The 26123-nt window shown below is 43.5% G+C and overlaps 1 protein-coding gene across 2 annotated transcripts; it reads left to right on the top strand.

Moving 5' to 3' along the window:
- Positions 1-6195: 6195 nt before the first annotated feature.
- LOC136568523 (transforming growth factor beta activator LRRC32-like) lies at positions 6196-24491 on the top strand. Of its 2 annotated transcripts, none has more exons than XM_066568543.1 (3): positions 6196-6246; positions 17297-17387; positions 22551-24491. In XM_066568543.1, exons 2-3 carry the CDS (start codon positions 17301-17303, stop codon positions 24489-24491), a joined length of 2028 nt encoding a protein of 675 aa, XP_066424640.1. In that variant the 5' UTR covers positions 6196-6246; positions 17297-17300. The 2 variants fall into 2 exon arrangements, with proteins under 2 accessions (XP_066424640.1, XP_066424632.1); XM_066568535.1 differs by lacking the exon at positions 6196-6246 and adding an exon at positions 13458-13480.
- The last annotated feature ends 1632 nt before the right edge of the window (positions 24492-26123 follow it).

Here is a 26123-nt window from a genome sequence, read left to right as displayed (position 1 = left end):
AGAGAAAGAGAATTTATTGCTCAATTATCAGAATAAACGAACTTCTTTCCGCCTTGCTCAGTCCTGAAGATGTCGTTAGGATTAAGAAGAAGAAGTTGACACTGACCAGACAGAATCCTGTGTCTGAATGGAATTTATGCATCATATATGGGGTGTATGAATATGCAACAGGCTGTTGCTTTTAAGGGTTAATCCTCTGTTAACAGGTGTCCTTTTTCGGGCTTATTTTGCCCAGAAAGACAAAGTACCTGGACTGTCCATAACTCTTTGTTTCCATTGTCTTGTATTGTCCTAAATCCTAATTGTCCAAATTATTATTACCCTAATTATATTACTATTTTTATAACCATTTTATTACTGTTAAGCTTTTAAAATTTTAAAAACAAGTGATTGGTGTTTTTCACATTTCTCACAGGGGCAGGGCTCACTCACTTTCCGGCATCAGAGAAGGACAGCCAGGCTGTCGCTTACTGCGGGGAGAATTCACCAGCACTGCTGGAGCTCAGCCCTGAGACACCTACCTCTATCTGCTCGTGTGCCTAGCAGACACCTGTCTGGTAAACCAAGACAGACAGTAGCCCCTCCAAGACATCAGCTAGATGGTGCAGATATTTTTCTCCTCCTGCAGTATGTTCTACCCGAAGCAGTACACACAGGGACTGGCATGACAGACTGTCTGCACAGCAAGGACCATGTTCAGAGTTCAAGTCAGGATTTCAATCATCTTCCGTCACGGAAAAAAAACCCCCTCCAAAATATGTCATTGGGGATGGAAGTTATATTATTCAAGTGAAGCTAACACACTGTGCAGGAAGCAGAGGCGTTTTGGAAATAACACACCTGTAAGCTATTTTTAAAAAAAATGACATAGTGATGGAACAAGGGCTTGTTATGGGGAGGATCAAAGGGTTTAAGGAACATGACAAAAATAGAGCATTTCTAAGCAATTTCTTCTCTCCCTAGGATTATGACTGCAAATTTCTTTTCTCTTCAGTTCTTGCCTAAAAAAACTGACATAAAAGGAGCAAAATCACACTCTCAGCTAACTGTGGTGAAATCCTTTTCTGCATGATCTGTGTCATCATCAGCTTCAAGGCCTTGCACACAGAATGACAGTAATCCTTTTACTAGCTTCCCTACAGTAAGACATCAAATAGTCAAAATAAAGAGGTGGAAAGGAGGGGCAACAAAAAGGGAAATTTGATTATTTCAATGGTGTTTGATAGTTTAAACTGATTTTCATAAGGTATTAATCAATAGCAGGGACTGAAAATGCCAGACATGAATGACATTCATTCCCCCATCCAAAAGGAAACCAAGAGAAGGAAGAATGGGTGACATTTCACACTTTAAATGGAGCAGGAGGTTTAGAGTGAAACATGATCTTTAACCCCATTAGCACAGACAACAGAGGACACTGTTCTGCTGCTTGTTTGGCACCACCTGATTCATAGATCCTCCTGCTATTGCAGTGGTAGAGTTATGATAAATATTTGCAATAGAAACCACATCAGTCTCAGTAGTGGGCTATTCAAGATAAACCAGATTTGTCCCATGGAGCGCAGTTTCTCAAACCTGCTGATTAAGCTTTGGGATGTTCGAACACAGGCAAGAAGATGTCCTTGGAGATAACAGTGGGTGGAAAAAGTGGTGGATATACAGTAGTGGACAGAAACACCTGAAATCTGGGTTGGATGCAAGATGCTTCCAACCATCTGAGTTGGCAGGCAAGTGCAAGAAAGGCAGGAGCTCTCTGTCCTTATTGCCATCTTGAGACATTCACCTGGCAACTCTGCTTGCAAGCTGTACATCAAAGTCTTGCTGGGCAGTGGTGTATGTCAGAGGTCCACAGAGGATGGAAAATAAAACCAGAGGGCCCTGGAGACCCCGGAGTTTTGTCCCCTCATGCAAATTCCATTTGCCCCATTTCAACCCTCCAAAAATTATGAGACTGAAACTCCCGTGATGTGGGTTTACTTGTCTGGAAGTTTTGCCCGTGTCTTTTTCCTCTCCCTTTTCCCTTACTGCCTCACTGCTGCATGCCCCAGCAACCCTCACATCTGGGAAGATGTTTCCATCACAACTTACTTGTATTATCTTCTGTGGTCTCTCAGTCTGCAGAAGACCTTTATCACCAAAGCCATGTCATCTTTATCCTGCAGTAGTACCTTCTTACACCAGGAGTTTCCACAATATCTGCCACTCCAAGTGATGTACAACATTCCAAAGCACTCCACAAATGTCTTGAGCACTGTGAACTTTTCATTCATTCTTGCTCAATTTTTTTGTCATTGGCTGCCAGGGCATCAAGCAGTGCCTGGGGACCCTGTCACCCAAGAGTGACAAGGTGAGCCAGGACTATGCCCAGGCCTGTGCTCATCCTTCCAATCACTGATCCATAATATGGGTGCAACTGACTGCTTCACAGCTGGTCATATCTGGCTGGGAGGCTGGCCCCAGGAGAACTGGACATGTGTCTTTTACCCTGCTTTTGGGATGAATTTCACAGCTATTTGGGTCACTGGTAGCTGATTTGGAGCTAGTTAAGGTGTGTTTCTTTTGCAGCTGTTTCTGAAGCTGTCTGCATCTTGCAACACCAATGTCTTCAAGGCCCAAGGTGAGGTGGGCCTGAGGAAGATTTTGGCTGGGACCACAGGGGACTGAGCCAAGCCTAGTCTAGGGAGATGCCAAGAGCAGCTTCTTCTTCTTTGAGTTCAGCTGAAGACACAGTACCTGAGAGCTGTGGGCAAAATATGATGAGAATGATATGGGACAGGAATCACACCTGACCCATACAACTTCCCTTTTCTGCTCACCACCAGCATCAGCACCAAGACAAGCCAAAATCCCAGCATGTGAAACATCATCATATTCCCAGCATCAAACTTCCCTCAATACCGAAGGAATAGAAAATGGGGCCAGAGCAAACCTCTTGGACCTCTTGTTCCTCATGTTTGTTTTTTTTTAAAGAACAAGCTATAATCGGAGCAGGAGGAAATCGAGCATAAATATTAAACTTTGTTTAGTCTTGGGAAATATAATTTATACTTAGAGTTGGGCATCCTGTTGACATGATAGGACCTATTTTAAGTGTGAGGTGAGCACATGGTCAACCTGTAATCTTTTGCAATTGTATAAAAACTGCCAGTTCTCAGTTCTTGTCTTCTTTATTTTGTCTTATTTTTCTTCCTTTTTTTTTTCCTTTTAAATGTAATTTCTAGAAAGCAACTGGGCTAACATCAGTTCAAGATTATGATACTTATAGAGGCAGTGATGTCTTGGAGCATCTCAGCATCTGGAAATTTTGCTTTATGTTCATGCATTTCTGCTTGTCTTCATGCCAGCCCCACCAACCAAGCCTGTTCACCTCTACTATGGAAGAATGGGAATCCCATGAGACTTGGAGGGGAGAGGATATGGTGAAGATTGACTTTGTGTGACCAGCACTGACCTGTGGGCTCTTTGTTTTGAAGTGCAATTTGCCAATTGCCACCTCCTGCAGCCCTAGTACAGAAGAATGTAGGATTTGTGCATGGCAGGTACCAGCAGAAATTATTGTAGGACTGAGGGTTCCAAGCATTTTTGGAGGCAAGATCCTACAAGTCTGCAGGGTGTGGTGTCTCTCCTAAAGTGCTCAGGTTCTTTTGTGGGGTGTACATCAATGCTGTCAGATAACCCAGCTCCTCACATCAATCCTATTGAGGGTTAGCTCTCTTCTGGTCACCCTTCCCCACCAAACCAGATTGTTCCTTCCAAGCTGGGTGTAGTCCTTGGGTTTTCTTCAGGGCCTGGATCAGGTTGGCTGCTTCTGTTCTGCACAGTCCTTCTGCACTGTTCTAGGACAGCTTTGCACGCTGTCCCCACCTTACTCAGGGCCCTCTAAAAGAGAGTGAAACAACTGTCTCAGGGTAGTGGGATCACCTTCCAGAGGTAGATAACTGAGTGTTATGCACCTGGACATGTCCAATCCACTAGAAAAGGGTGAGGTTTGTGTGGATTAGGCCAGGGATATCACTCCCTGGGAGAGATATCTTTAGTGGGAGAGATAACTGGAAAAGCCATCTGCACTTAGGTGTCACTGGGAATAAACCATTTGCTGACCCAAGTTTCTGCTGCCCACACACCAGAGATGGGGTCTAACAACAGCAAGATCTGTAGGAATTATTCCTGCTGCTTCCATGTAGTCTGAAATTTCATGTTGGGAGACTTCCTATTCTTTCTGTGATGGACTATTTTCCTATTAGCTAGCCATGCACCACCTGGGAAATACAATTGGCTCTCCACCCCTGAGCAGCAGGTCCACCGTGATCCTCCAGGCTTGGCTACTGTGACATCAAGTTGGCCATCAGGTTGTCCTGCTCTGGTGATAGGAGGGGATAAAATAGATGCCTGTTCCTTGGTGAATTCATAAGCATAACAGCTTCCAAATAAGCTACTGTGGGCTATGAGGTGAGTTTTGGTCCATAATAATAATTGTAACAACAACAACAATGCATATACAGCTACATCTGTACATAGGCAATAATGGAGACAGTAAAAAAAATTATTGTTTTCTTTGTTATCATTATGTACATGTTGCTATTTAATTGATTAGTCTTATTACAATCTTATTGCAACAACATGAGCAAAGTGTATTTACTGAGATATTTATCAAACCACATTTTTCACATCCGTAGTTGTTTTCATCTTGAATCTCCCAGTATGCTGCAGTTCTGAAGTAACTCTGACTCAGAGGAGCTGGTGTGTTACAGAGAGCAAACCTGTTGCAGAGAAGCAAAAGCTGGAGCCTGCAAATGTTTAGCAGAATTCATGAATTCTTTTATACCATGTTTCGCACATGGTATAAAAGGACGTTGCTTTCCGCTGATTTTAATAAGCAGATCCGGGAGAGAGGGACAGAATTGATGCTGTCTGGGAGAAGGGAGTCAGCACTTCATTTTTTTGGGGGTGAAAATTCTTGGCCATTGCTTCATATCTTAAAAAAAAACCAGTTGATAAAACACATGATGCAGAAGGAAAACCTCTCCTCTGAGGGAGATCAGATGTTAAAAGGTTTTTTAAACCTTAACAAAAAATACAACAAAGGACTGAATAAGGAAAAAATACAGCACTGGGAGCCCCTATGACTATCAGCCATGTGCTCCTCTACCAAATGGATGCTCTGCCTTTTATATCCTAAGCCCTTCCCAAAGTTTTGTCAGTCAGCCCCTTCTCTGCCATGCATTGGTGGAGATTACCTGCTTACATCTTGGTTGGAGGTCAGGTGTTGGTACACTGCACCTCTTGGTAATAAGCCAGCCTTCTCTAAATGTCCTGACTACTGAGGCTATTGCCAGGGGGAGGGGAAAGAGGAGGGGGGGGACATTACAATAACATCACTATACATTTTAACATCTACATAATATCTATCTCTTAATTGTGAGAGCCAACTATTACATTACATGTCCATAACAACACCCAAAGTAAAGAAAGCAAAATTCATCCCACAGCCCTTCTTAGAAGGTATTTACATTATTACCCATTCAAGCATTAAATTTAATTTATCCTTTCCCCCAAGGCTGTGTTTGGCCATCCCACTGCTGTGCCATGAAGACACAAATGACCTATTGGGACACCAAACATCATGTGCTCGCCCTACGCCCATATACCCTTTTCCTACACACCCCATCCTGCATGGACTTGAAATGTAAGGCTTGCAGCCAGCTCAGTGGCCCTGATTTACCCCAACCCCTGAGAATCTCCAGGCTGACAGCTGTGGAACAGGCATGGATGACTTCAGAGGCAAGCACGTGTCCCAAAGCCTGTGGAGGGGATTTTTTGTGGTATTCACAGACTGTTTCTGTGTCAATACAAGAGGAGCGTAATTACCAGCTGAGAAACTGCAGGAAATAAGCCAAGGCTGAATGAACAAAATGGAGAATAAAGAGAAGAGCAGAGGACACACATATCTTAAAAGCATGACGGATGTATGTATTTACGTAGTCTGGGGAGCCTGGAAATATATAAGAGCTTATGACTGCAAAGGAATGAATTCAAGGACTAGTCTATGGGGAGTATTTTTTTTTCCCTGTGACTTCAAACTTCTCTCAGCGCTTGCAGAGTTTTAGTCAGCTGGCATGCAACAGAGGTACGACTTCCCCAAGGAAACTCTTCCTTGGCTTGAGCTGGAAAGGCTGCTGGGAGAGCCGGGGGAAAAAAAGGCTGCAAGCAGAGACGAAACCTTCTCCTCCTCCAGCCACAGAGCAGGTATGTGGAGATGTGTGTGAGCCCGGGAGCCTGCTGGAAAGTTGCACTTTCAACTGTGGGAGAGATGAGGGCTCTGGTGACTTTGAGCTGCAGCCTTTGAAAGTAACACAGATGAGGAAGGTACTGTATAAATAAAATGTTCTGTGTTTATGAATAGGCTGAGGAACTGGCTAAGCATGCTGTGTAGATGGCTCTATCCACCCAGTTTTATATTTAATCCATCAGGGACTTGCACTGTGTGAGTTAGATCATTTATATTTAGGAGGCACCACTTTTTAGTTTATAACAGTACAGTTGTCATACATAGTATTTGTTATTTTACTTCATGTTTGCAGGAATAGATAACGGGGAGATGTTTGGTTTTTTTTTTTCTTCACAGGACTTCAGTCTATTTATGGTACTACTGCATTATAGCCTTCTGAACTAGGAGTGCTGCAGAGATCAGCACTGTACACTAATTAAATGCCACTCAACCAGCTCTCCAACACTGAATCCTAATATAGCCTTGGGCAAATCACACAGTCCCTGGGTGAAATAGGCAAAATGCTGTTTGGCTGGTCTGCTCTTCTTCCTGTCAGTGTTGTTATTGAGTTCTCCCAGTTGCAGCACGAGGTGTGAGATGGCAGGGTTATTTTGCTGCTTTTAAGTTCCGATTATCTTGATTGTCACCTTTGGGTGAACGATGATTTACTGAGACAGGTTTGCTGGATTTGGACTGTTATCATAAGAATGAATGTTTAGGCAATATTTGGAAGTAGTAAAGTTTTAGAAAATCATAGTTTACATAAAAATCACAGTATTTCTAAGGCTAAGCCCAGCTGTAATTTAGATAAAAGAATTTTTGATAAAAGACAAATATGCTTCCCTTAAATAGAAGCAATAATTTGGCTTTGTACAGCAGCGATAATTTGTTTTTTTTACTAAGATGTATTAATTGATACTCTAAAATAAACATATTACTCTAAAATGCTGAAATCCTCTAGTTTTCAAGAACAAAAATTTACAACCTGTCATCTCTTTTTTAAGCAGATGGTTACATCTTAGTGACTGTATCAGTGCTTGGCCTTTTACTAGTAAAATGATGGGCAGATTCAAGCATGGATATCAGTATTATGTAAATCAAATCTATAAGAAATATTTTTCTTCACCTCATTTTATTTCCTATTGGATTTTATAAAGTCAGTACACATTTTCCCAAATAGTGACTGTCTTTAAAAAATCATATTGCTGAATTAAAAGCGTACTTTATAGACTGGTAAGAAAATATTCTGGTTTGGCTCCTGAATCTGAATTTTGTTCTCCAGGGAGAGTATTTCATGCTTAGTTTAGTTTAATCTGCAAATGCCAGTACATGTCACTTTTTGCTGATGTAAGAGTTTTCATTTTCCCATCTCCCTCTGTCCCTTTGGCCATCACTCACAAATTCTCCAGGCTTGTGGGTTTCATTCAGTTCTTGTTCATTTACATTTTCTTTCTTGAAGAGAGTAGAAGGAAAAAGGGTGAATAAAATAGGGAACCTGGCTAAAACTTCAATAATTGGAAGTGTTAATTTTTGGTGGGGAAATGCTGTTGGCTGAACATCTGAAGAAGATGCACATGGAGAGAGGGCAGAAACAGAGGGAAGGAAGGCAGCAGCTTCAAAAGACAGGAGAAAAGGCTTGTTAGCTTTACAGGAGACAAAGAAGTCTCTATTTTGATCTGTGGACTCGACACCAGGAAGAATAGGGGTTGCATCTGCCTGTGAGATGCCAAGCACAGTGTAGCTTGCAGGAACAAAATAAACCAGGAGAATCAGCTTCTGGAGATTCTGGAGTTGTAGAGTGTCAGAAGCTGGAGCTGTGCCTCCTTCTCAAAGTCTGTGGCTCAGAATGGCATTGGGTATTCTTTTTAATAGGGTTAATATTGATGTTGTCTCCATCTCCCCTGTGGGACGAATTACCAGGGAGCTATTCCAGCCAAAAAGGAGCAAGACTTGTCCCACTCCTGTGTTTACAATTCAGACCTACTTTCTAAGGCAGGAACTTGTTTTATTTACTTCTCTAGAGAGTTTGATTCATAGCGCTTGACACAGGACTCAAACAAAAGTAGTGCCTTAGAAAGCAGCAGCATTATGAATGGACAGACTCCAAAAAGTCTGGAGACTCAAGACACAAAATCGTCAAGGCATTTTCTTGTTCCTCTGAAACCCTTGGGAACCTGCAGCAGTTCACAGACTGACTGGTAAGAGCCAGCAGCTAGGATTGGCTTTTCCTTCTTGCTCTGAGCCATGGTGGGGAAAGGGTTTGGAGGAGAGGTCTGATAAGGTGTCCCTCACTGTGGGTGGCAGAGGATGAAATTCAACTGACATTGACAGAAACTGAGTAGGAAGTGACTGCTGAGACACCACTGGAAAATAAGGATTTCACAGAGTTTGCAGGTGCAAACCGTTTGTGGTGGGTTTCAGTGCTGGCCAAATGCCAGTGCACTCACTAGAATATACTTACTCATTTCCTGCTGTGAGATAGGATTAGGAGGAAGGCAAAGTAGGCTCAAAAGTTAAAAGGATATAAATAAAACTTTATTAACAGTAACTAAGAAAAAAAAGCATAATAAGAATCAGAATAAAACTTTTAGAACACATCTCCTGCCCCTACAATCTTTTATTTCTCACTCACAACACACAGAAATAATTCAGTCAGTTTATCACTTCTAGAATAGTTTTTCTTCAGTTTACTTAGGGAGAGGAGTCCCTCTAGTAAATTTATGGAGACTTTTCTACAAGAAAACAGTTCTCTCATAGCTTCTAATTTTCATGAGTAGCAGCTGCCCAGAAAAAATAAATCTGCAATTGTCAAGTCCCTCCCATTTTTCACAGCTTTCCCCACAGCTGTGTTTATGGGCCATGTTAAGTTATGGGATACTATTTTAAGGATGAGCTGTTCAAAAGCAAAGGTTCTCTTTATTTATTTCTGAGATCATCTTTATCTCTGAGAATGGAGGTCTTTTTCTTCTCTCCCTGGGGGCATAGGGTCTTTATCACTCTCCTCTCTCTCTGTTCAAGCTTTTTATTAAATTCACAGCTATTTCAACATTTGCCTGCTTTAACACAGGTTTGAACAATCCATCCCCCCATAATTCTTCAATGTGTTATAAGGAAAAAAAACTTGGACGGATCAATTAAATTTTTCTCTATAGCTTTTCAAGAGGATTTCAGTCCTAAGATGAAGGCATCTCCTTCTCCCTCCCATCTGGGACTTGACTTCTTTTTCACTGACCTTGGTCTCTTTATGTTGCTTCTCTACATGCCTGCACTTTGTCCTTTTCTCTCACTCGAGGGAGGATTGAAGCACTGAAAGAGTTGATATCTTGCCCAGGGCTTGTAGACGCTCAGGTGGCCCCCGCCATGCTCAGCAGCTTGCGGTGGGAGCTGTGCGGGCTGGGCTGGGGCGGTGCCTGGGATCTCAGCGGCCAGGCCAGAGCTCAGCAGCCAGAGGTCAGCAGCCGGACCAGGGCTCAGCAGCCAGAGCTCAGCAGCCGGACCAGGGCTCAGCAGCCAGAGCTCAGCAGCCGGGCCAGAGCTCAGCAGCCAGGCCAGAGCTCAGCAGCCAGACCAGGCCTCAGCAGCCAGGCCAGGGCTCAGCAGCCAGAGCTCAGCAGCCAGAGCTCAGCAGCCAGGGCTCACCACCAGGCCAGGGCTCAGCAGCCAGACCAGGGCTCAGCAGCCAGCCCCTGGGTAGGGGGACTGATGGCTTCTCCTCCCCTGCCTGGTGGCTGTGGGCGAACCCCAATGGCAGCAGAATCTTGGCCGAGCTGGCCGGGTCCTGTCTGCTCCTGGGGCCCGTTGGAGCCCGGCTCAGCGGCGGGCAGGGCTCAGCAGCAGCAGCAGCCCGGGGTCAGCAGCCACGGCACAGCCCGGCCTTGGTCCTGCGGCCTCCCCTGCCCTGCCCACCAGCCCATGGGCACAGCCTGCCCGGGCCGAGCCGGCCCAGCCGAGACAGCAGGGCCGGGCGGCTGAGTTATGTTCTAGGTGGATAATGAGATGATTTGGTCCCACAATTAAAAGATAACTATTGTGTGAATATTAAGAAAAGCTTTAGTGATGTATAGTTATGTTATTGCAGTTTAGATGTCCTCTGTTCTCCCCACAGTTCCCTTTCCCCCCTGTGTTGCTGCCATCAGACAGCCTGGGCTGTCTAGGACAGGTACAAAGAAGGCTGCACATGTGTCCCTGGCATGGGGCAGTGGGGAATGGAAAAGCTCAGGGGGTTGCTCAGGGGGTGCAGCACGGCAACACCTGACCCCCAATCAAGTCACAAGAAAGCAATCTCCACTGATAAATGGCAAAGAAGAGCTGACTGACAGACTCTGGGAGGGCTGGGCTGGCTGATGCAACCCCCAGGGGTATGAAAGACTGAGAATCCATCCTGAAGATGAACTGGCCATGTGGTATCCACAAGGGGCAGTTCCCAGCACTGCAGCTTTTTCCTTTTATAGTCCTTTGTTGTATTTTTATTAAGGTTTAATAAGCCTTTTTAAATTTTCAAAGTGAGCAGTTGTTTCTCACAGTTACCTGCTCTCAGGCAGGAAAAGGCAAGGCTGAATTCCTGGGATTTTTCATTTTTAACATAGGAGTTCACAGAGGTGTATCAGCTTTCTCAGTGGTTTAACAGATTGTCAATTCTCAAAGGTAATCACTGATTGGTTTTTTTGTCAGACATGGAGGAAACTGCTAGCAGCTTCTCTTAGAACATCACTTCTGTGATGCAAAACCAGCACACCCTTTGGCATTGTTGGGATGGGACAGCCCTTGCTATTTTGTGGGCAAAAAAGGCTTGATTCTCCAATCTGTGTGATGGAGATGATAATGACTGGGGCATTGAGCATCGTGGTCTAATGGAATGAGTCCCTGCTGATGGCAGGGGGGTTGGATTATCTACGAGGTCCCTTTCAAATTGGGCCATTCTCTGATTCTCTGACCCAGTCTCTGACTGATGCAGGTGACACTTGCCCTGCAGACGTATCTTTCCAAGCCCATACCATGCTAAAGTTTCAACACTACTTTATAGTGTAAACTGCTGGGTAGCCCAAAGCCAAAAATATTGAAAATTTGGGAAATCAGCCAAATGCTTCGGAGTCTTTGAAGCTGTTTGCTGCCAGATCCCCTTTGGGAAGGACAAAGATGGCAAGGACAGCACTGATCTTTCCCACTGCAGCTGGTGTCCTCTGAAAGTGTGGTTTTATTGAAACAAAGCCCTGAGCAGTAGAATCAGTGCATGCCCTTCCCTCCTGCTTTGGCATTTGTTTCTGTCCAGGCTCTTCTTTACAGTTCAGCTGGCACAGCTACCTGGTTACTCAATAAAACAGCTTGAGGAGCAGAGCTGGCTTTTTGAAAAGCACAAAATCTTTGCTATTTTTATCCCTGTAAATCCAAACTTCCTAAAGTGCTCTGAACATCCAGGTGTAGAAGCTGCCACCATCCTGGCCACCTGCTGCTCTTAATTAGAGGCATGATATTTGTAGTTACAATCAGATCAAAATATTCTACTAAAAAAAAAAGGATTTATTTTCCTTGGAGGCCTCAAATAAATATTTGAGGTTTGCCTTACAAGGTGTCTGTGCTTTTCAAGTGCTATTGCACACTGCTGACAAGGCAAGCTCTAAACCCTGAGCATCCAAAAGGCATTTAAATCTCTGAATAGCACAGTGATCCCCAGTTTCAACATGAGTTTCCTGCTTACCCTATGGAGATTGCAGATGGAGAGCTTGACTCCAGGGAGTGTGCCAAAGGGATGAAGTGAAAAACAGCACTGCAAAGTGAAGCTCAAGGCATGACATGCTTGGGGAAGGTGATCAAAATTAACCTGATAAGAGCCCAGTCAAGGGAAACTTTTCTGAGATTGTGATAATCTCACTGGTGGACAGTTCTCCTGAGAGCTTAACAAGTATTTTTCTCTCCATTGCACCCAATCATGCCCTCCCCTGTCACCTTGTCATAGTATTTTTATTGCTAGACATGCAACCTGGTCCTGTGAAAGGTGTCCCTGCCCGTGGCAGGGGGGCTGGAACTAGATGAACTTTAAGGTCCTTTCCAGTCCAAGCCATTCTGAGATTCCATAAATCTGTGATTTATACCTCTCATTTCAGGGTGCATTACCAAGCAAACTAAGAGCCCAGCTCTTTGGTGTAGTATTTCAGCCATGGGAAAACTGTGTTGTGGCAGTTCAGACTTGTGTCTCTGGGAGAAAACAGCAGGGAAATCTGTGTAGAAGTAGGTTTTCCTGAAGCAGGACTTAATTAGCAAAAGGAAATGAGGAAACCAGCTGCTCCAGCTCTAGAGGGCAGCACAAAATAATAAATAAAAAGCTGAACTTGGGCAATTTGAAATAATCTTCTGCATGACAAAAGCACCCCTTTGCAGTGGGAATTCTTCCCACTGGATCCAGTATATTCAGCACTGTCTACTTACAGCCAAAAATTCAGCAGCTCATCTGAAAATGCCTTTATGGAGGCTTTTAGCCCTAATTCCTGCCTCATGCCATGAAAATCCATCAAGGGTGTTGTAGCCAACAATGGACCCCCTCCTGCCGGCAGACTGCAATCACACTCTCATTAGTGGGATGACTGCAAAAAGAAAAGTTATTTCTTCCAGAACAGGTTTCCAGATTGTGGGGTTTATAGTTATCAGCCACGAATTTTAAATATTTAATCTGCAAGCACTGTTTCCTTAAAGATGCAGAGAGGGATTTTGGTGCAGGAGCCTACAACCCTCCAGGAATGTAACTTGCAGACACACCCAAAATAAACACACTGTCATGCCCCACGCACAACAGCCAAACAATGGCATTGCCAATAAGTTACTTTTTCTCTGGAGAAAACCCACAGCCTGATCCTGACAGTTCCTCTGGCAAAAATCCCCCTGTCTCTCAATGCCTGCCCCAAGGAAGGGCTGCAGGATGTCACACAGTAGCTGACTCCGTCCCGAGCACAGCGGTGGCTAGGATCCAGCACAAGCCCGGGGAGGAGAGGAAGACAAGCAACATAATTTAAAGCAGACACTGTCCCAAATAAGGTTATTTCCCTGAAAAGGCCTTCATTCTGAAGTTATGAGTGAACCTCTAGGTGTTCTGAATGGGTGAACATGAACCCGAAGAATGATTGCATCGATACCGGGATTGAAGCGATTTTGAAGAGCTGGACATGCTTTTTAAAGAGATGATAAGCAGTGTTTGGGGATGCAAGAAACCCTTGAAACAAGGTAAATGTGAAATAGCCACTCTTTTTACCCCTGAAGGCTCTAACTTAACAGGAAAGAGTTGTGTGGAAAAGGATCAGACCCTGGGGAGTGTGGTTTTTGTTCTGTGTGTTCTCTTGTATTTAACTTTCCTTGGCACAGGAGAGCATCTCCGTTAATTGTCTAAGCAATAACAAAAATTACGTTTGGGGAAATCTGGAAAGTGTTGCTTTTATTAAGCAAACAACATCTGTGAAGTAGTTTCAGGATTAATATTTTGATAGAGATGGAGGCAAACATTGTTCTGAAGTGGAAACTGGGAATGAATTGTTATTATTCCATAGTTTGAAATGTGTATTGGGGCAAATTACTGGTCTTTGCCTTCTCTGCCTTTCCTACTTTTAAAGTGGGTATGCTGACATGGTTAGGGTATGCTTTTTCTAGAATTATTTGACTGACTTATTAATACTCCTTGGGGATGATATTGACTTAAACCACCTTTATTTTTCAGCTGGGGTTGACACTGCATGATTTTGAAGTGCTGTGATGGAAAGCTGTGGATTTAAATAGGGTTCAGAGCTCAGTCCTCTGAGTTATGCTGGGGTTTCTATCACAGCTTCCAGTGGGAGCAAACTGGCACTGATCATGAAGCTACTTCAGCTCTGGGAAAGCCTCAAAGCAATTAAAGCTCCTTTAAGTTGACTTGTTGCTGCTGCTGCTCCCAAACTGTTTTTGTAAGCTGTGGGTGGAGAGATCAATGCCAACAGGAAAGGTTTAGCATCAGTAGACGTCCTCTTGCACACCAAGGGAATGGGGGTCCTGTAACCCTGAGCTTGGCACTGGGAGAGCGTGGGGGGATGCTGAGACCTGCCCAGAGGGTAGAAAAGAGGGAGATGCACTGATGTGTCACACTAGAGGTTGCTGAGAAGGATCTAAAGGTTGTTCAGAGAAAAGCTACACAGGAAAAGCTCCTCCCCTGGACAGCTGAACTGAAAACTACCCTAGGAAGGGAATCTCCTTGAGCAAGGAGGTTGGGCTGTACCATGACAGGTCAAGAGGAAGTAGCTTCAGGTTGTGCCAGGGGAGGTTCAGTTTGGATATTAGGAAAAATTTCTTCACCACAATGGTTGTTAAGCACTGGCACAGGCTGCCAGAGACCCCATCCCTGTAGGGATTTAACAGATGTGTGGATGTGGCACTTGGGAACATGGGGTAGTGATGGCCTTGGCACTGCTGGGAGAGCAGTTGGAGTTGGTGGTCTTAGAGGGCTTTTCCAAACTAAATGGTTCTGTGAAGACAGAGTCTATGTTGCTTTATGCTGGAAGAGGCCACCACATCCTTGATGAGCTTCAGTATGTGACAGCCACCTTAGAAACACCTTGAGGGACAACTTCTTTGCTTATTACAGATTTGCCTTACACAGCAAACCATTACATCATTTTTTTGTGTGTTCAAATACATAAATTTCCCAGCTGCTTTATAAACCTAAAATTTAAGAGGTTACAAAGTGTGTTAAGACTCTGGATTGTGTCAGGTTTATTATTTAAGAGGCAAAGAGACCTTTTTTTGCACTGACAGTGTGATAAGGGAAAATATTACAGAGCACATGGGCCACATACTCAGGGCGGTGCCCTGTTGTGGCTAATATCCTCAACTTAATTCATTTTGTCTGAACAGAAAGGATTTCCTTTTGAGGGCTTGGAGAAAAGCCATGTAATCATTGGTGTGTTCATCTTCTATCACCACCTCAGCAAACCAATACTCAAATGTTATAAATAGATTTCTCCTCCTTAAAGGAGGTTCCAGCTGCTCTAAGCATGGGGAAGGAAGAACAGAGGGGGAAAACAGAAACATTCTAGATGGTGATATTGGCAATTCCTCCTTCCCATCAGATGATTTCAGTATATTTTGCAAACATGGATTCAGTGGTAGAGAATTAACATCCTTGATTTGCTTTTAACAGGGAGGAACACACTTCTGATCCTATTGCTGAGACCCGTTCTTTCACCTTGGGGTCACAGGTCACCACCCATCACTGGGGTTTTCTTGTGAAATGGAAGGAACACACAAACTGTACAGAGAGTAGCTGTGGTCTAATACTTCCCAGTTTCTCTATTCCTAGTACACAGCTCTGTTCTCTGGTTCAGGAGGGTAGAAATGGGGAGATTCCCATCAGGAACTTGTTGGCATTGCTGTTCAGTGACTGTCAGTGCTGTAAGGGGCCATCAGCTGCATCCATCAAAGTGACCTGAGAATGATCCAATCTTTTTTGTTTCCAGCTATTCAATGCTCTGTGGGTGGAAGCCACTGAGCAACAATACATTGATGGCAGTGGCTTGTGCATGGGATTGGGGTTGCATTTGGAGCTGTTTGAAGCAGGAATGCTTGCCTTTGGCTTTGGTTCTGTTTTTCCCATTGTTCAGTGACAGGCCTCCCAGAGGTGTTTGCTTCTTTTGCAGTTCTGTGCTCTTTTGCTGGAGTGCTTTCCAAACAGTTAAACTCTGATGAGTTCTCTGTTTCACACAAATCCATTATATCTGTCTCTTTGTAAGGCTGATGATCTGTCCTTGTCCATGGCAGGGGGATTGCACCAGATAGCATTTAAAGGTCCCTTCCAACCCAAGCCTGAGAGAGTTCAAGAAGCATTTGGACAACACTCTTGGACACAGGGTTTGACTCTTGGGGATGGTGCTGTACAGGACCAGGGATTGGACCCAATTATTTTTGTAGGTTCATACCAGTTTTACGTATTTTGTGATTCTGTGGAACATACGGTTCTATGATCTCCTGTCAAATGTATTTATAACCCTGTCCATGCCTGCAGTGTGTAAAATGAAAAATCTCAGTCCACTCCTGTTCTGGTTTGAAAGCAAAACCAGTAAGAGACTCCAATTCAGAAATACAATTTATTAAGAAAAGGAAAAAAACCCAAAATAAATGCAACAATACAAAAGAAAAACCACTGACAGAGCCAGAATACAACGTGACACCCTGCTAGTTAGGGTGGTGGTAGCAGTCCAGATGAAATGGTCTTACTGAAGTGGTGATGGTGTAGACAAGGTCTGGTAGCTCTTGTCCTCTGGGAACCAGTGGGTAGGGGCAGCTTGTTCTGTCCCAAACCCCAGATTATATCCAGGTGGGGATGCTTAGCTCCTTGCCCCAGGCGGAGCATCTCGCAATGGGCTGATATCGTTCTGTGAGTCATGTGATGGGTGGGTCCACTAAACGGAAATGGCTCCCAGAATGAGTTATATCTGAGCCATGGTCTCAGAGCTCTTTCAGCAGCTCTTGAGGATGGGAGTAGAATACATCTTTATTTTCTAACCTAGGACAACTCCTTAAGCTGTTGGCATTGACTCAGCAAGGATACACATGGAAAAGCTCTTTGATGCTCTGGGATAAGAGGAGTAGAAAGTGTTTGGATGGAAATGACAACTGTTCCCACTTCTGGTTGTTACTGAGTGGCATGTATTGGCTTTGATCAGGACATGGCACCCAAAATTTATGCCCAGTTGAAAGCACTGGTGCTGTGTCTATGGGGTATGTGAAGATAAGTCAGTCTTCAGTAGTTTTTTTTTCTCCATGATGCCAGACACCCTGCCCAGCTTGAACATCTGGACTTCATTGAGTGTCCTGGATATCATTTAGGCAGCAGCTAAAATCACAATGGGGAAAACCCATTAAATGCCTTGGACCTTCCTTTCAAGTCCTCAGAGATGGCTTAATTTATTGCACAGCTTGTGTCCTTCTCCATGTTAGGTGATGACCTGGTGCCAACTTTTGCATGTGTTGACCACTGTGTCCCATATGAGATCTAACTGTAATTATTTTTACCTACAGAGCCATGAAACTGTACATCATCTTCTTCCTGGCAGTGGTGAACAAAGAAACCTCTAACTACCAATTACCTGACAGGACATCCTGTGAAATGGTAAAGCTGTCTCTCTACTTAGGTCCCTTGAGATCCTGAGTGAGGTTGGGACTCCCTAGTTACAGGCACTGCACAAGCAGCTACAGTCTCTGAGAAGGGAAACCCCCCAGGACCAGGCTTCCTGAGATGGCAGAGGTGGGATTTGCAGGTTTAGGGGACCAGGCTTCCTGAGATGGCAGAGGTGGGATTTGCAGGTTTAGGGGACCAGGCTTCCTGAGATGGCAGAGGTGGGATTTGCAGGTTTAGGGGACCAGGCTTCCTGAGATGGCAGAGGTGGGATTTGCAGGTTTAAGGGATGCTTGGCAGTTTGTCCTCAGGCTGTGTCCTTGTTGTAGTGACAGCATACAAAGGGGAGGGGGGGCAAAGAAGAGTCACTGTCTCGGCTTTTTTCCTAAGAAGGAGCTGGTTTAAAGAAATTTGACTTGATTTCCCTAAGACTGTAGAGGGTTTCTGTGGCTAAGACGAGAAAGAACTTAGACTTAAAATCAACTTCTTTATATCAGTTGTTCTTTGTACTTTCATTAAAACATCTTCTGTGAAATACTTCTATTCCAGCTCTTTTGTAATAACAAGTAGACTGACCTCCTCTGCCCTGACATAGCATTTCTGCCAGGGAAGTTGTACCTGACTTCTGCTGGAGTGAAGAGAAATGATGAAGACTCTTGCTCCAGTACAAAATCTGCTCCTTGAATTTTTGCAAGTAGCTGGTACAATATTATAAATGTTATTTGCAACTGAGCTTTCTCCTTTCCCTCTCCGAGTGCTTCTGACTGTACCAGGATGTTTAAAAATACTTGTTTTTTCCCCCCCCTTGAACACTGAAGCTGTTCAGCACAAATCCTCAAGAATTTCCAAAATAGGGAAAAAATAATTTGCTAGCTGTACACATCTCCCTTGTGGGACTCATTCCATTCCTGCCCACCCTGCCATATTGCTGCACTTCCTGAATTCCAGAGAAATTAAGACCTAGAGTATATATAAAAAGATCTTGGGAAGGTGACTGGGTGGCTGAGCTCCTTGGCTGGAGAGGGAACACTGATGCAGCCACTGTAAACAGGACAGCCTGGGCCCCATGTCATAGTCACATGAAGGCTGGATGAGCCACGCAATAATCCAAGCAATTTCATCCCATTTCTTGATGGCTCACAGACCAGGCTGATTGCTGAGAAGTGAACACATGCTTCCATCAAGCCAACAACACAGCTATGCTGGGATAAAATGAGCCCTGACAGAAAACACACTGCTGTCAGGGGCCAGGATGCTCATATGATGTAAATCACCGGCTCAGCGTTGCTAATGTCCATGCTGATTGCCTTCCTTCACTGGCATTTGGTGTGGCTCTAAACACACTCAAAGAAAGAAGGAGCTGCTGGATTGGCTGGTCAGCTGTCATTGACAGTCCTGCATTGCATCACAGCCTCACTGTTTTATATGGTACTTTCCCTGTGGTGACACCTTTAGAATAGCAAAGGCTCAGAAATGGAAACTTTAATCTCAAATATCACGGAAGAGACATGAGTCAGAAACCTGTGCTACTTTCTGAGTCACCACTGGTGGTTCTGTTGCTGAACTAAACTCTCTTGCTAGAGGTTTTAGGAAGTAAACAGTCCCTACCAGACCCCTGACATGGGGGTGAACTGCACTGATTATACCAGTTACACCACATCTATCAGTTTGTGAGACAATAAGGAACAGATCAAATGTCAGGACATTCTTCCTAACTCACATTATTTTCCAAGGATAGGCAAAGCTTCAACTCTATCATATTTTACCTCCCAAAGAAAGATGATCTTGCTAATTCCTGTTAGTTGGCAAAGGAGGAAATTTCAAATAATTCATAGAAGGGAAGGGATTTTAGAAAATTTTATTTTATCTTGGTTTGAGGTGATGCAAGGACAGATGTGTAACCAGATGTCATAGATCATCTGATGTGTGGTACCTGGGCAAAATGCTAAGGTTTGATTGTTTAGCTGTGCCTCTACCTGAGCAGCTCTTCTAAGAATGGTCAGGGACACCATACAAGCACAGGTCAGTGCCAAGTGGTTCCAGCCCAGATTCTTGGCTCAAGTGTTCATGAATTGATAAAGGAGAACTCAAGGGCAGTCTTGAGTCCAACTCCTTTTTGTAGGGCTCTTACTGAGGTGGCTGACAACTTCCACCCAGTGCTGAGCAGTGAAGAACTGGAGTCAGAAACCAAATGATGCCCAGCTTTTGAACTGTTGGGTATTTTTTTTGTTTTTTGCCAGCATCTTGATGGGACCAAGTGATCCTCACCCTCCAGTACTTCTTAACAATGGACTTGAAACGAACTGAAGGCAGCACTGGCAGAGGTGATGAAGTCAGGACATGAGATTGACAAAAGTCTCTTTTCCAGTCTCAGGTTACCAGCCCATTGGACTAAGGGGTGAGAGGCAAGGAGACAAACCAAACAGATGCTGTTTGCTCCATCCCACAGAGAAATGCTTCATCTTTTTTTTCCTGCTACTGATGACAATAAAATTCATGCAGTTTGAGCCTTGGGGGAGAAAATATGGTGCAGAAGAGACAAGATAAGAAATTTAGTGAGGATCAAAATAGTCAGTGTAAAGGAAGGAGAGTTTAAAAAGAAAAATGAGAGGCGAAATGTTATAGGAACAAGTGGCAGACAGTGTGAGGTGTAGATTTTATTACTCCCTTTTATCACTGGGAGGGTTCCATAGATGCAGATTAAAAAACAAATCATGCAAGATACATGGTGAACAGTGGCTGACCTCTCCCCCATCAACTTCAATGAAAAGCAGATTTCTGGCATTGGCAGGAGTTGCATCAGGACTTTGGTAAGATTCTAGCTGCCCAGGGGAATGGAGGGTGCTCAGCACTTGCTGGGATCTGGCTGAAAGTGTGAGAAGAAACCTGGCATCTGCCTTAGGATGCAAAGCAGTTTCTGCTTTTTCACTCTGGATTTTTGTATCCTCCTGGCTTCTTCCTCCTCCATAAATGAGTAAGAAGAGGTTTCTTGCCCTGTTATTCGTGTCTAGGAAATAAGGCCAACTCTGGGCATAATTTAACTCAAAATGAGGAATTGCACAGTGACTTTCAGGAAAGAAATATTTTCAGGGAGAAGTCAGAAAATTTCCTTCTTTTTTTTTATTTCTAATTTTTTTAGCTGAGGGAGATTTGAGTGAGTTGGAGGGAAAAGACGAAGAGGTTTGAGTTTTAATAGTCAATTTACTTGGGATCATTGGGAAAAATGTGTCATGGGAGCAGCTTGTGTGCATCTAGAGTTTGAATGAGCACTTGCACTTCTCTGGGCCATTCTTGTATGGTCTCCAGAACTAAGATGATGCAAAAGAGATTCACAAAATGCTGACTAGTGCCCCACTTCTGCTAAACAGATCTGCCACTTCATTCACCTCCAAGTTCATATAAAACAGATGGGATTTAATATCTTTGACTTTTAATATTTGCTTGATTTCTGAAAAGCTTCATGTCATGGAATCTGGATCCTGCTTCTTCATAGAAGTTAAGATTCAACAGACCATTTTTTCTTTCTCTTTTCCCTTTCCTTTCCTTTCCTTTCCTTTCCTTTCCTTTCCTTTCCTTTCCTTTCCTTTCCTTTCCTTTCCTTTCCTTTCCTTTCCTTTCCTTTCCTTTCCTTTCCTTTCCTTTCCTTTCCTTTCCTTTCCTTTCCTTTCCTTTCCTTTCCTTTCCTTTCCTTTCCTTTCCTTTCCTTTCCTTTCCTTTCCTTTCCTTTCCTTTCCTTTCCTTCCCTTCCCTTCCCTTCCCTTCCCTTCCCTTCCCTTCCCTTCCCTTCCCTTCCCTTCCCTTCCCTTCCCTTCCCTTCCCTTCCCTTCCCTTCCCTTCCCTTCCCTTCCCTTCCCTTCCCTTCCCTTCCCTTCCCTTCCCTTCCCTTCCCTTCCCTTCCCTTCCCTTCCCTTCCCTTCCCTTCCCTTCCCTTCCCTTCCCTTCCCTTCCCTTCCCTTCCCTTCCCTTCCCTTCCCTTCCCTTCCCTTCCCTTCCCTTCCCCTTCCCCTTCCCCTTCCCCTTCCCCTTCCCCTTCCCCTTCCCCTTCCCCTTTCCCCTTCCCCTTCCCCTTCCCCTTCCCCTTCCCCTTCCCCTTCCCCTTCCCCTTTCCCCTTCCCCTTTCCCTTCCCAGAACTTCCCTTTCCCCAGATCCCCAAATACGTTAATAACAAAACTTTTTCTCCAGTAAATTAAATGCTGCTTAAGCCTTTCACATTCAATTTCCTCCTGCTGCTGTATGTTCTTCCTAACAGCAAAATAGAACTTGATGGTTATGTAAGGATGGTTGTGTTCATGTTTCCAATGTTCCCCATGAACACACACATAAATTTTGCTCTTCTGCTGAGAATTGGCCTGAAAAGGGCTGACCCTAACTGCACATCCCATCTTTTCCCCTCTCAAACACTGAATTTACATAATTTGTGTTTTCAGTGTTGTATCACAGTGTCTTGTGTGGGTGGCTTCATAAGGTGTGCTCCCCATGCAAATGGAAGGGAACTGTTGCCTTAGGAAAAGGATAAACATGGAAGATAAAAGTGGAATGAGTTTGGAGATTGGTGTCAGAAATGTCTCAGTTGTTGAATGACCCTATTTGATTAAAGCTGCCTTCCTTAACTGAGCCATGGCTAAGGGAAGGCATATTTGAACATATGACTGTGAAGGAGACACAGGGTTTGTGCTATAGGATCCTTATAGGGTTTTATACCTCCTTGCTCTGGAACCCATGTTGCCAACAGAGTGAAGCTCTTCCAAGTACTGCTTACTACTGCAAGTAGAGTCTGCAAAATCTAACACAGTGATGAAAGTGAGAAAATTAAACATCAGCACGAAAATGAGGAAAAGGTGCTTGTTTGCAGAGAAACTCTGTTTTTGGGACTGTTCAAATGAGTCCAGGAGAAAGGTACAAAGAGGAGACCTTTTAGTAGGTATCACCTGCAGATTAAACTCTACTATTCAAAGTCAGAAGTCTCTTTAAAATAAAATGTTAGCTGCAAAGGAGCTGATTGGGACTGTTGCTCTTGCTGTCTGAATGCTCAGAAAAAGTGGTCAGTGTTTCAGAAGCAGCATCTGCCTTGGATGCTGAATGTTATTTTTCTTATATTTAATGCAAAGACATTTTTCATTTGTCGTGTAACATGTCCTTTTCTCTTTTTCTGGCAGGCAAACTCTCAGGCATTTTGCCACAACAAAGACCTCCACCAAATCCCTCATGACCTCTATCCAAATGTAAACAAAATAGATCTGTCCGGAAATCGGATTCAAAGCATTCCTGAAATGTCACCATCATTTTACACTTCCCTTCAGTGCCTGGATTTAAGCTCTAACCAGATAAGTTTCATCACGCCTGGAGTCTTTGCACACATGAAGAGTTTGCTGGAAATAAATTTAGCCAACAATCACTTATATGAGCTTGCTCAAAATGGCACAGAGGGGATTGGACTCTTACCCAAGGTGGAAGTACTGGACTTGTCCCACAACAGTCTGTACAATGGGATGGCTGAGCATTTCATTAAAGAAGCTCCAGCACTGCGGTATCTTTCCTTGGCAGACAACAGTATTATAATGGTATCACAAAAGATGTTTCAGGGATCTCCCAATCTTGTGGAGATAGATCTTCAGAGCAACATCATCATGGAAATAGAAGAAGGTGCTTTTGAGACTCTAGTGAGCCTGTCCAAACTCAATCTCTCAAGGAATTCAATTACTTGCATCTCTGATTTTAACCTCAGGCAGCTGGAGATACTTGACCTTAGCAGGAACAGCATTGAGACCTTCCACACCACAAAATCAGATGATGAATATAGCTTAAGGTGTTTGGATCTGAGTGAAAACAAACTGTTTCATTTCCCAGTGTTCCCTCAGGTAAATAAGCTGGTAACTCTGAATTTATCAAAGAATTTAATCCAGCTCACTGCTGAATCCCCTCATAATAAAATGGACTATGTGAAAAATGAATGGCTAAATGCTTCTGTCCATTTTCTTGACCAGAAGCAAAGTAGAAACAAAAGTTCTCTTAATTTATCACAGCTTGTATATTTAGACTTAAGTTATAATGAAATCAAATCCATTCCAGATGGGTTCTTTGAGTCAATGTTGTCCCTTCACACCCTTAATCTCAGTAAAAACTGTCTTCAGGCATTTGCAGTAACTTATGACAGTGCACTGATCTCTTTAACTGTCCTTGACTTGAGCTACAATGCTTTGCAAAACCTTCTCCTTGATGCTGGTACCTTGTCAAATTTGAAGGATCTCTACATTCAAAACAACTACCTTCAAACATTGCAGTTTGACATCTTCTCAAATCTTCCTAGCCTTAGACTGCTTAATCTACAAAGCAATAATATCAGCCTTTGCAGCATGTACTCAGGATTGGCTAAGCAAAGACTTGCTGGAGAGGAAAGTGGTTGTGTGTCATTTGTGAATTCTCCCACTCTTCAGTACTTGTACCTAGCTGACAACATGCTGAATGTCCTGCCAGCATACAGCTTCTACAAGACTCCTCTGGTTGTCTTGGACCTCTCCATGAACCCTGGACTGAAAATAGAACTTAAAGCATTATCAGGTCTGGAAAAGTCTCTGGAATGTTTGTATTTATATGGTAATAGCCTGGTAGATTTAAATATTGACTTGCCTTGTTTTAGTCACCTTAAACATTTAAACCTCTCTGAAAATCAGCTGAACTGGCTGCCTAAGTGGGGTAGTGACTCTCCACTAGAAGTTCTGGACCTACGGAACAACAGGTTCAGTACATTGCAGAACAGCAATATTTTAGCATTAGAAAATTCACTTAAAAACTTGTATCTCACCGGGAACCCACTCAGCTGCTGTGGAAACATCTGGCTTTCATCCATGATCCAGAACAAAAATGTCCAGATCCCCAACGTGGAGCATTTAACGTGCCAGCACACTCAGAATTTTGGGTACCAGGATGAAATGCACATTAAGAACATTAGACCAGAAGACTGTGAAAAAGAGGATCTGAAGAAAATCAACTTCCTTACTATATTAACATTTGTGTTGGTTTTATCTGTGATCATCGTTGGTGTGGGTTCATTTTTTTGCTTCCGCAGGCAAAACTTTACCCATCAGTTTAAAGCATAGTATCACAAAATATCTTGAAAACTGAAGAAATCAGGTGCTACACTGACAGTGTGTAGAAATAAAGGGTCAAATTCTCATCTTTGAGTTTCAGCTGTGGATTTTAAATGCTTTTGAAGTGCCCCTGAATTACACCACTGGTATGGGTTGCTGGGTTTTGAAGGAGAATTTGCTATGTTTTGCAGATCCATGGTTTAACTCAAAGAGGAGAAAATTGGCCCTTGTGTGCAATATATATTTAACTGAGTTTAATGTGAAGAAAGTCATCTCTGGGATGAAGTGTTTTAAAAAAAATCCTGGAGCATGAATTTCAACCAGCTAACATTGAACTGAAATGTTTATATTTCTAAGAAAAACTGTTGTAAAATCACTGCATATGAATGCATTTCAAGGCAGAAAAATAGTATATCTACTTTTAAAGGCTATGGCAGGTTAGACGGCAAAAAAGTGTTTTGAAGATACCAGTGTGAAATAATGTATAGGGAACACAATCCTGGGCCATTATTCAGAACTGTCTTTCTGCTGACTTTCCCCAGAAATATATTATTGTCTAGAGGATGTGCTGCACGAAAAGCTCTGTAGGTCCTCATTCTGTGATGTGTTTAACATGGCCAGCCTGGTGCATTGCTAAAAGTTGAATACTGACAGATATTATATCCCAAACTCTCACAGAAAATTCACATGACAGTGAGTGGGAGCCTGACCTGCTAACAGGGTTCAGTGGCTTTGAAAAGGAACTACATCAGGTCTTCTGTTAATGCCAGGAACTGTCCATTCAGGCACATAGAAGTGGTGGTCAAACTGAAACCTGTCTAGGTAAATAACTCAGAGTCCAATTGCTGCTCCATTTCTGTTTCTTACAGCTAGTGAATGTCAAAACTAGCACACTACAAAATGGTGTATAATTATATTTTTTAAGCAATTGTGTATGAAACTGGCTGGTGGTTTTCATTGTGGAATTTTGTACAATAAAAACAACTTTGAATTTTGTAAAAAGCACAAGGCAGTGGATATATTAAAGCACTAGCTTGGAATACTCCACAGATGAAAAGAAATGTCTTCCTATTTTTCTTTGGTTTTTGGACTCCACCTTAGACCTCTACCTTCTGGTGCTGAAGCAGAGACAGCTGCTTCATATTATAGAGCACAACCAGTGGAGAATAAGGAGATGTACTGGAGATGTAGGCAAGAATTTGGGACAGGTTGCCCAGATGTCTGCCCCATCCCTGGATGTATTCAAGGCCACATTGGATGGGGTTTGGAGCAATCTGGCCTAGCAGAAGGTGTCCCTACTCTGGGCAGGGGATTGGAACAAGATGATGTTTAAGTTCCCTTCCAAACCAAACCATTTTGTGATTTCGGTGATCCTGTGATTTTGAACAAACCATCAGCAGCAATAGGGCCTGATCTAACATTTACGGAAGCCAATGGCTCAAGCACTTATCTTGTAGAAGGCTTGCACAAGCAGCAATCCCAGGGATTAGCTGGAAGCTCAAAGGCAAGCCAAGCTCCAAGCTGTGCGCTCAGATGCTGATTTGCCACAGGCTGAGTTCATGGCTTTTGTGTCAAGCATGGCAAGACTATTTCTCCTACTGTGAGAGCCACTGTTAGCTTGGCTGCTGTGACTAGAATCAG

Source organism: Molothrus aeneus, chromosome 2, assembly GCF_037042795.1.
Source record: "Molothrus aeneus isolate 106 chromosome 2, BPBGC_Maene_1.0, whole genome shotgun sequence".
NCBI classification, from domain to species: Eukaryota; Metazoa; Chordata; class Aves; order Passeriformes; family Icteridae; genus Molothrus; species Molothrus aeneus.
Note: the sequence above shows the minus strand (reverse complement) of the source record. Positions and strands in the feature narration are given on the sequence as shown.

Excerpts from the sequence above, each read along its gene's own strand:
- LOC136568523 (XM_066568535.1), top strand. The coding sequence starts at position 13,458 with ATGCAAGAAACCCTTGAAACAAG. Across the intron at positions 13,481-17,296 it reads CAAGAAACCCTTGAAACAAG|AGCCATGAAACTGTACATCA; the intron begins GTAAATGTGAAA and ends TTTTACCTACAG. Across the intron at positions 17,388-22,550 it reads ACAGGACATCCTGTGAAATG|GCAAACTCTCAGGCATTTTG; the intron begins GTAAAGCTGTCT and ends TTTTTCTGGCAG.